Source organism: Aethalodelphis obliquidens, unplaced genomic scaffold (genome assembly GCF_003676395.1).
Source record: "Aethalodelphis obliquidens isolate GAN/ISIS:26980383/991018 unplaced genomic scaffold, ASM367639v1 scaffold43, whole genome shotgun sequence".
In the NCBI taxonomy this organism is placed as follows: domain Eukaryota; kingdom Metazoa; phylum Chordata; class Mammalia; order Artiodactyla; family Delphinidae; genus Aethalodelphis; species Aethalodelphis obliquidens.
Window position 1 is genome coordinate 8,036,708 of NW_020837987.1, and position 10,403 is coordinate 8,047,110.

The window sequence follows — 10,403 nt, forward strand, 5'->3', positions numbered from 1 at the left end:
CAATAAGGACACCGGCTTCTTTATATTGCTTTATTGTTCGTGGGGCGAAGACAAGGCATGAAAACAGGGAGACTGGCAAAGAAGACAGCGAGGGGGACCATCTTCACTAATCCTCCCTCTCTGTGAATGAGGAAGCGCAGTCACGAGACGGGACAAATCTAGACCCTGGGCCAGGACCTGGGATGAAGGGCCTCTCAGAGCTTGGAGAAGGTGATGGTCTTCAGTTCCTTCTTCTCCATTAAGGCCTGGAGAGACTTAACGACATCCTCTGTCTGCAGCATGCTCATGTTCCAGGATTTCTGGATAAAGACGGCGGCGGGGAATGAAAAGGATACGGGAAGATTTTAATTGGACCAATGAAAAATAGGAGATAGCAGCGCACCAGTCAGAGGACAAGGCCTGCAAGGGGCCGCTGTGCCCTGATTGGTTGCACTGGGATCAGAGAAGGGATGTGATTGGTCGGACGGAGAGTCTCACCATGAAGTTGAGGCTGTCGGTCACCGAATGGTCGCGGGAGTAGAGCAGGTTGATCTTGGTGCTCTGCACCGCCACGGGGCTCTTGCTGGAAATCTCGGCTGCCAGGGCGAAGGCCGCATCAAGCATGACCTCCTTGTCTGGGAAGACCCGGCTGAGGATGAAAGGCATTTGCAGTCGGCGGTCTGAGAAGAGCTCTCCTCTCCCTCTCATGGATGAACAAGTGGCCAATCACAGTAGAAAATGGAAGATACCGCAGTGAAATGGACCAATCAGAGCAGGGCAGTAGACTCCAGACCACCCAGAGAGAGGAGGCCACTTGGAATCCATGAGTTAAGGTACTCGGGGATCCAGAGAGCCCCACCCAGGTCTGGCTGCCCCTGAGCTCTTATCCAGCACAGGCCTCAGCCCCTACCTGACCAGCCCACAGTCCAGGGCCTCGTCAGCCATCATCTTGCGGGCAGTGAAGGCCAGCTCGTTGACCAGGCTGCAAGAGGGCAGAGCATGTCGGGGGTGGCAGTCATCCCAGGTCTAGGAGATGTCCTGCCGTCCCCTCCCCCAGGCTCCTCTCACCCACCTCTGGTTCCCGATGACTCTGGGCAGTCGCTGCAGGGTTCCCACATCCGCTGCCAAACCTAGGTCCACCTCCTGGGGGGAGCAATCCTGCCCGTGCTTAGTTTCTGCCCACTACTGTCCCCCATGCAACCTCAATGCCAATGAAATTCCGCATTTACTGCAGAGGTCCCACCCCACCCCCACCTCAGAGACTCCCATTCCAAACACCCCGTTTCATTCCCATCCACGTACTTTTGCCCATATAGGTTCCTTCGGTCTAGAATACAGCCCACCTTCCAATTCTTCTGCCCTCCCAATTCTTTGAGGTCAGCTGCATCTATCTCCAGACAGAAGCCTTGCTTATCCCTGCCCTGCCCCCCTCCAACCATGAGCTCCATCGTGCCTCCCGCCCCCTCCAGCACTGACGCCAAGCAGCGTCCCCAGCCTCAACCCCTCCCTGACAACTTGACTCACTCCTGACCTCACACTGACTGCATGGCCTACCCTTGACTTCCTCCCTGGCTTTTCTTTTTTTTTTTTTTTTTGCTCCTGTGGCACGTGGGATCTTAGTTCCCTGACCAGGGATCAAACAGGCGCCCCTGCCTTGGAAGCGCGGAGTCTTAACCATTGGACCACCAGGGAAGTCCCAAGGGTTACTTTCTAAGGTTCAGTTCTAACTAACTCTTCCATGAAGCCGTCTAGACTCACGCCCACCCCCTTAGCTTGCTCTGTCCCTGCTCTACCCCTGCTCTGACCTGTCTCTGCCACTCATTTCCCAGCTCTCAGCAGGGCCCAAGGAAGCAGCTCGGTAGGATGGCTCACCTTCACCTGGAAGGAAGCATCCTGGGTACAGTACCGGATGTCACAGGCAGTGATAAGATCCACTCCTGGGAAGTAGAAGCCAGGGACACTAAACAACCACAGGACTGCTCCCCACCCCCACCCCCAGACTGCGGGGTTGCACCTCGGGCCAAAGTCTAACTGGCAACAGATCTGGGTGGGTGGCTGCAGACTCACCTGCACCAATGCAGCCCCCATGGATGGCGCCAATCACCGGCTTAGGGCACTGGAAGGGGACAGGAGGGGCGGGGTCAAGGCTGGTCCAGGAGCGGCAGGAAGGGGGTTGCCCCGCTAGCCTCCCAGGGTCACCTTCTCGATGACGCTGAAGGTCTCTTGGTATCTGCTGAGGAGGCTATGGAGGTGCCAGCTGATACGGGCCACGTCGTCTCCTGCGGGCTGAAGGAGGCCTGAAGCCATGTCCACGAAGTCGATACCTGGTGGGGAGATCTGGGGAGGCTCACCTAGCCGCCCAGGCCCAACCCGTTGCCCTGGCTAGGGTTCAGAGGCCACACAAACCACCACGGTGGAGGCAGCAACTCACACAGGAGGGACTGCCTTTGGGGTGTGAAGACAAGGCAAGCTAACGTATATCGAGTCTTTGCTCACCTTAGCCTCACAATGACACTCTGAGGTAGGTCCTATTACTACCTCCATTTTCCTGGGGGAGAAACTGAGGCACGGGGAGCTTAAATCACACGCCCAAGGTCACACTGGCTTGTGAGCAGTGGAACTGCGATTTCAAGCCCAGAACTATGCAGCTGGCTCCAGGGGCCGTGCTTTTCACTGTGATGCCAGATGGCCTGGAGGTCAAGGTTTTGGGCACGAGCAACTGCGTCAAAGGTGGTGATGTTTCCTGAGACAGGAAGCTCGGAAATGGAGAAATTTTTGTGGCTCCAACTTTAAGACAATCCCAAGCCTGACCTTTCCTCCACTGACCCGCCGCCACAGTCTGTTCCCCACATGCGGCCGGAGGGCACTTGTGATCACCTCAGGGCCCCCTCTTCTCCCCGACGCCCCCCATCCCTCTTACTTAGAATGAAATGCCAGGTCTTCTGCCAAGACCTTACCAGCCCTGCACAAGCATCATCTCCAGCCTATGCCACTGGGCACGCAGGCCTCCATCAGCCATTCCGACAACACATTCGCTTCCTAGGGCCTCTGTGCCTGCTCCTCCCTCTGCCTAGAACAGCCCTTCCCCAGCGATCAGGCCACAGTTCAAAGGTCACCTCCTCAGAGAGGCCTCCTCTGGGCACCCTGGCTAAATTGCAGCCTGTCACCTTTCACCTCCTTTCTTGGCCATATCTCCCGCACTGCCTTCTTGTTACCACATAACTGTATGCTTATCTCGTTTAGTGCCTGTCTCCCTTTCTAGGATGTGAGCTCCATGAGCGGAGGAGTTTGTCTTCCCCATCTCCCCACCCCCAAGGAGTTTGGCTTTTTGCCCACCACTGTATCCCCAGTGCCTACCAGGGCCTAGCACACAGCAGGTGCTCAATAAGTGAACAAGACAGACAACAATCTCTGCCCCCATGGAGCTGCCCTTCTATGGGAAACAAACAGGTAAGAAGATACATTTTGTCAGGTGGCAATAAGTACTAAAAGAAAATTAAAGGAGGGAAGTGGAATGGAGTGTGTGTGTGTGTGTGTGTGTGTGTGTGTGCGTGCGTGCACATGCACAGTGAGGGCTCTGGCAGTATTAAGTAGGGTGGTCAGGGACCCTCTTAACTGAAAAAGTGACATATGAATAAAGATCTGAAGGACCACAAGGGAGGGAGCTGTAGGGATATCTGGGATAAGAGAGTTCTACATGTCAGGAACAGCCAGTGCAAAGGCCCTGCGGTAGGAATGCCCCCGGTGTCTGTGTGGAGGACCACTGAGGCCAGCGTAGTGGAGTGAGCAAGGGGGAAAGCAGGAAAAGCCAACGTCAGAGAGGTGACAGAGGCAGACTCTGTGGGGCCTTGTGGGCCAAGAGGAGGACTTTGACTTTGACTCTGAGTGAGGTGGAGCTACGGGGTCGTTCTGAGCAGAATTTTCTTCTTCCCGAGGTGAATCACTCTCATCCTTTTGCCTGTCCTCTGAACAATGCTATTTGACAAACCTGAAAAGTCACCCCCACCTTCAGCCACACCCCTGACTCTCTGAGGCTCTGGTGCCTGCACAGGCTTATTTAAATGAACGAGAACACAGGAGTGTTGACTCAGGGTAGAGCTTGATTTGTGCAAGTTACATATGGGTAAGACAGAACTCCTCTGTGTGACCCTGGCCAGGTCACTCCATCCTTTGGGTTTCGGGTTTCTGCTCTGTAAAATGAGCCTAAAATCCTCCCGAGAGCTGATGGGGCTGCAAGGATTCAAGTGACAGAGCCCAGAGGCGCTTTGAGCAATGCCTGGCACGTAATGGCATCACCACAGTTACTATTATTATACACTCCGTCTCAGCCGAGGCCAGAAGCGCCTGCATCAGCCTGCAGACATCTGCCAGCTCCCCACTAGGCCTGCACAGCTTGTATGACTCAGTGGGAGCCACGCTTACCCCCAGAACAAGCCCAGCTTGGCACCTGGCCACACCTCCTCCCGCTGTTTCTGCTGGTTTATCTGCACGCGGGTGTCTGCAACCCCTTGGAATAAACGGCCCCAGACCACGGTACAAGGTGTCCCCCTCCAGAGTCGGAAGTCATTCCGGAGAGGTCCCCTATCTCGTTCCCTGGGAACCTCAGTGTTTCAGATCTCCTTCATCATCACAATTAACTTATTTATAATCGTCAATAATAACAGCTACGGGGACTTCCCTGGTGGCGCAGTGGTTAAGAACCTGCCTGCCAATGCAGGGGACATGGGTTCGAGCTCTGGTCTGGGAAGATCCCACATGCCGCGGAGCAACTAAGCCCGTGAGCCATAACTACTGAGCCTGCGCTCTAGAGTCCGCGAGCCGCAACTACCGAGCCTGCGTGCCACAACTACTGAACTAGAGCCCGTTCTCTGCAACAAGAGAAGCCACCGCAACGAGAAGCCCGCGCACCACAACGAAGAGTAGCCCCCGCTCGCTGCAACTAGAGAAAGCCCGCACGCAGCAACGAAGACCCAATGCAGCCAAAAATAAATAAATAAATAAATTTATTTTTAAAAAATAATAATAGCAGCTACATTAATAAAAGTTCCACATGAATTACTGTTTTGTGCCTATTAACTCGTTTCATCCTCACGGCAACCTGATGAGGTGGGGGCTCACAGCATCTCCCTTTTCTTCAGATGAGACCACAGAGAGGTGAAGGTGTGTGTGGCTGGCAGGGGTGGGAGGTGGCGGGCTCCTCCGGCTAGGCATACTTTGAACCAGCCTGTCAGACACCTGGGCCATAGTCACTTAGCCGTGAAGAGCAAGGATTCTGCAGCAAGGCAGCACATGTTCAAAAATCCCAGCAGTGAGAACTGGGCAAGTTTCTTCCTCTCTCTGGGTCTCAGTTTCCTCACCTATCAAATGGGGATGGGGACTGAGCCTGTCTCATAGGGTCGTGGTGAGAATTAATACGTGTAAGGTGCTCAGAGACACTCCGCAAATGTAAATAAGTGTGGGCTAGTTCTTTTTTTCTTTTTTTTTTAAATTAGTAGTTTCATTCTATCATTGAAACTGCTAATTAAGTTGAGTTTCTTCTTTCTGGCCTTCAGACTGAAAATGGGACGAGACGGCCACAATCAGCTGTGAGCTGAAAGATGAGGACCCCAGGCCTGGCACGGCTACACATGAACCCTCATCCTGCACTCCACGAGGGAAAGGGCTCAGAAACAGGGGCTGCTTTCTGTTTCTAGGTCCACGGCACCCAGGAAGGGGGCTGGCACTGGAATGTTGAATGGATGAACAAAGGAATGAAGGAGAACAGAGAGAGTGGTAGAAAGAAAACAACGGGCATGACGTGCGGAGATGTTAACAGACGAAACAGAAAGAAATGCATTGTCTGAGCAGGATGAACTGTCATTACAGACTAGAGCGCCTGATGTCTCTGTGATGCCACTGCTCGGAACTGACCCAGCTCAGGGCAGGGGGCGCTCGTCTGGAGTCGCCCTGGCTTCTGCTGACTCATTGGTTTCTTCCCAGGCCCCTGATTCTTTTTTGTTTTGTTTTGTTTTTTGCGGTACGCGGGCCTCTCACTGTTGTGGCCTCTCCCGTTGCGGAGCACAGGCTCCGGACGCGCAGGCTCAGCGGCCATGGCTCACGGGCCCAGCCGCTCCGCGGCACGTGGGATCTTCCCGGACCGGGGCACGAACCCGTGTCCCCCGCATTGGCAGGCGGACTCTCAACCACTGCACCACCAGGGAAGCCCCAGGCCCCTGATTCTTGAAGGAGACTCCTGAGCGCCTCGAGGGTGTTTAAGACGTCCACTGTTGTGTTATTCTTGAATAAAGCAGGAGAGCTTTTGGAAGCCCAGCCAGGGCAGTGTCCCTTCACAGAGATTCAGGGCTAGCCTGGTGACTGAAGGCCTAAGGTTTGGAATTCTCCTCTTGGAGAAGTGCTGTTGGGATAGCTGGGATGCCCCGGTAATGGCTCCTGCCACTTCATTAAGAGGCTGTGATAAGAAGTGGAGAGCAGCGTACCTTCCACCTGGGTACTGTGAATTTTGCTGACACAAAGGGTGTCCTCTACCTGGTGTTGGACAGACCCTCGGAACTTCACATCTTTCCTGCCTTAACCTGTGTGAGCAGCTGTCAACCTCCTGGGGTGGGGAGAGGGGACTGCCTAGAAACTTGGGGGCCAAAATCATTTAGGTGGCCTTTACTTGGTCTTATCAAAAGAATTCCAATAAAATATTTTAAAGCAAATTAAAAAAAAAAAAAAGAAAGAAATACATTGTTTACTGTCTGTCTTCCCCACTGAATTGGGAACTCCATGAGGGCAGGGCCTGGGGCTGCCTCAGTCACCACTGGGACCCCAACATTAGGCTGGGCCCTGTGCAGAAATCAGTGTATGTGACCTTCCACTTCTGGTATGGACCCTCCTACAGGTGCCAACTATGTGCCCTTGTTGGACAAGATCCAATTACCTGAAGGCGCCAGGCACACTCTGGAAGAAGTGACTGGCCGAGTTACCTGTTTTTAAAAAAGTTAACCTGAGGGCAGGCTGAAGTTGTGCTTGAAGAACCAAAGGACAAACAGAGCCCAGGGTGACCTCAGCTGATAGAAAGTGAGGGGGGGGAAATTCCAGAAAGCAGAGAGCCAGAGAGGGGAGCCCCAGGTTCTGTGTATAAGCTCTGCCCAAATCTCTTGTCGACCCATGAAGCAGGCAGGCAGCCCAGCAAAGAGATTTAAAACACTGACTCCAACTCAGCTGCTAAAACAGGAAACTCAACACTCTGGAATTATGTAATAGGATCCTGAATTTCCACATCATTTTCTCCCATAGTCCAATATCCAGGATACAATCTAACCTTACTCTGAAAACAAAGAAACAGGAAAATGAGACCCATTTTTTTTCAAGAGAAAACATAAGAAACAGAGATTGACGCCAAGGCGACCCAGATGTTGGAATTAGGAGACAAGGATTTTAAAATAGCCGTTGTAACTACGGTCAATGATGCAAAGAAAAATATGGTTGTGGGACATCCCTGGTGCTCCAGTGGTTAAGCATCTGCCTTTCAATGCAGGGGACTCACGTTTGATCCCTGGTTGGGGAACTAAGATCCCACATGCCGAGGGGCAACTAAACCCGAACGCCACAACTACTGAGCACGCGGGCCACAAGCAGAGAGAAGTCCGCACGCGGAAATGAAGATCCCAAGTGAGCAACTAAGAACCGATGCAGCCAAAGAGAAACAAATAAATATTTTTTTAAAAATATGATTGTGACAAACAAAAAGATATGAAACTTTAGCAGAGAAATGGAAAATATAAAAAAGAACCAAATGGAAATTTGAGAACTGCAAAGTACAATACAGGCATACCTCCTTTTACTGCGCTTCACAGATACTGTTTTTCCTTCTGGTTTGTTGGCTGTACCACACAGCATGTGGGATCTTAGTTCCCTGACCAGGTATCGAACCCATGCCCCATGCATCCCTGCATTGGAAACAGTGAATCTTAACCACTGAACCATTAGGGAAGTCCCACAGACTTCCTGTGTTTTTTACACATTGAAGGTTTCTAGCAACCCTGCATTGTCAAATGGTTAGCATTTTTTAGCAATAAATTATCTTTTAATTAAGGTAAGTACTTTTTTTTTTTTTGCAATACACAGGTCTCTCACTGTTGTGGCCTCTCCCGTTGCGGAGCACAGGCTCAGGACACGCAGGCTCAGAGGCCATGGCTCATGAGACCAGCCGCTCCGCGGCACGTGGGATCCTCCCGGACCGGGGCACGAACCCGTGTCCCCTGCATCAGCAGGCGGACTCTCAACCACTGCGCCACCAGGGAAGCCCCTGTCCTTTCTTTTTTTAGACATAATGCTACTGCACACTTAATAGACTACAGTATAGTGTGAATGTAACTTTTACATGCACTGGGAAACCAAAAAGTTCATGTGACTTGCTATATTCGCTTTATTGTGGTAGTCTAGAACTGAACCCACAATATCTCTGAGGTATGCCTGTATCTGAAATTTTTAAAAATCATTGGATGGGCTTAACAGCAGAACAGAGGTGACAAAGGAGTCAATGAATCTGGTCAATGGAAATTATCCAACCTGAAGAAAAGACCTGTGGGACAATCAAAAGATCTAACAGACATGTAACTGGAAATCAGTTCAAGTGGACTGAGTAATTAATTGCACGAAAGCATGCAATTTTTTATTTTTGGCCACGCCACTCGCAGCTTGCAGGATCTTAGTTCCCCGACCAGGGATTGAACCAGGGCCCCTGCAGTGAAAGTGCTGAGTCCTAACCACTGGACTGCCAGGGAATTGCCAGAAAGCGTGTAATTATTACAACACGCTTTACTGACATTAGAAAAAAACAGATTCTAGGTGATTAAAGGCCTTGATCAAGGCCACAGATTCAGGATGAAAACCCTGACTTTAGAGCCGATGATCCTGTCATGTTCTGTTGGACTAATTTCTTTTCTTTTGTTTTTGCTGCACCGTGCGGCATATAGGGTCCTAGTTCCCCGACCAGGGATGAACCCATGCCTCCTGGAATGGAAGCGTGCAGTCTTAACCACTGGACTGCCACGGAAGTCCCATGGACTAATTTCTGTATTTGAAAATGATCAAAGTGGAAGTTAGAAGCTGCTTAAAACACTAATTATGAAGCATTACTCTATTCCCAGGAGCAGGGGAGACTGGCAGGGGTGGGTGTGGAGAGCACCTCGTACCTGAAGTGAACATTTTTCCTGTGCCAGAGATCACCACAGCACGACAGTCAGCATCTTCTGCAATCTTGTTGAAGCACACCACCATCTCGCTGTGGGGGAAAGGGGGAAGGGCTATGTCTGGCATGGGAATCCCCTGCCCTCAGGCCCACCCCTGCCCAGTCCCTTAGCCCCTGCCTCCTCCTGCAGGCAGGCCTCCAGAATCTGCAGGCCGGACCTCCAGAAGGCCTTGTTCATGGCGTTTCTCTTCTCCGGCCGGTTTAGCTGCACATGCAGGATGTGTTTCTGGGCAGATGTCACCCGAAGGGACTCATAGCTGTGGCCTGGGGCTTCCTCGGGGGCTGCTGTGGAGGGTTCATCTTGTGCAAAGGAACTCAAGGGATGAAGGTTAAGGCTGAGACCCAGGTTGGTGCGGGCTGTCAATCCTGGGGAGATGAAGGAAGGGAGAGCCATTGATGACCCCAGATTGGGGGCACAGCACCTTCAAGAGCAGAGGGCACACATCTCAGTGACACTAGATTGGGGAACACAGTCCTGTTAGAGGCCTTGGTTTAGGGAAATACAGACTTTAAGATTAGGGCGCACTTATCAGTGGCCTCAGTATGAGGAACACTTCAGACCCGTGATCGTGGTACTGACTCCAGGTTGGGAACACTGAGCCGTCAGCGACCCGATTGTAAGACACAGGCCGTTTGGATGGGGGCACATGGACCCCTGAGTTTAATAAGGGGCTCGGACCCTGCGAGACCCGGGACAGGCCTCCCCGTCCGACTGTCGCTATGACAGCACGAAAGCTCAACGGACCCCCAAAGGTCAAGAGGTGACTCACGACAGGTCAGCAAGTTGCGGAGCCTCCGAGAAGCCGGTATCACCGCCGCCATAGCTACTGATTCGCTGGAGTAAACCGACAGGAGGAAGCTAAGGGGGCGGGCACAAAGGCCGCCATGTTTGGTGAGGGCATCGAGTTCGCCCCCTGACCCCGGTGACGGTCCTCTTCTCGCCATCTTTACCAAGGGCAACCGGAAACAGCCTTCTGGGTTCGCCGGCCATTAGAGTGATTCGGTCATGGAACTTTTGGACCAGTAGATACCCGGGCTAAGAAAATGGTTCACGCTGCTCTTGGACATTCTGTACAGAATTCACCACAGCTGTTTCATAATGGTGGAGAAATTGAAGACAGATGAATGTCTAAGGGCATAATGGCAGAATAACTGCAGCTCTGCAAGTTTGCAGTCATGCATTTGT

The 10,403-nt window shown here is 52.2% G+C and overlaps 1 protein-coding gene across 1 annotated transcript; it reads right to left on the reverse strand.

Annotated features, from left to right (window-relative positions):
* Positions 1–16: 16 nt before the first annotated feature.
* ECH1 (enoyl-CoA hydratase 1) lies at positions 17–10,108 on the reverse strand. Its single transcript, XM_027079467.1, has 10 exons — positions 9,988–10,108; positions 9,376–9,583; positions 9,162–9,250; positions 2,179–2,303; positions 2,047–2,095; positions 1,852–1,916; positions 1,052–1,122; positions 890–961; positions 478–628; positions 17–299 (listed from the first exon to the last, which is right to left on the reverse strand). Exons 1-10 carry the CDS (start codon positions 10,037–10,039, stop codon positions 195–197), a joined length of 987 nt encoding a protein of 328 aa, XP_026935268.1. The 5' UTR covers positions 10,040–10,108; the 3' UTR covers positions 17–194.
* Positions 10,109–10,403: the final 295 nt, after the last annotated feature.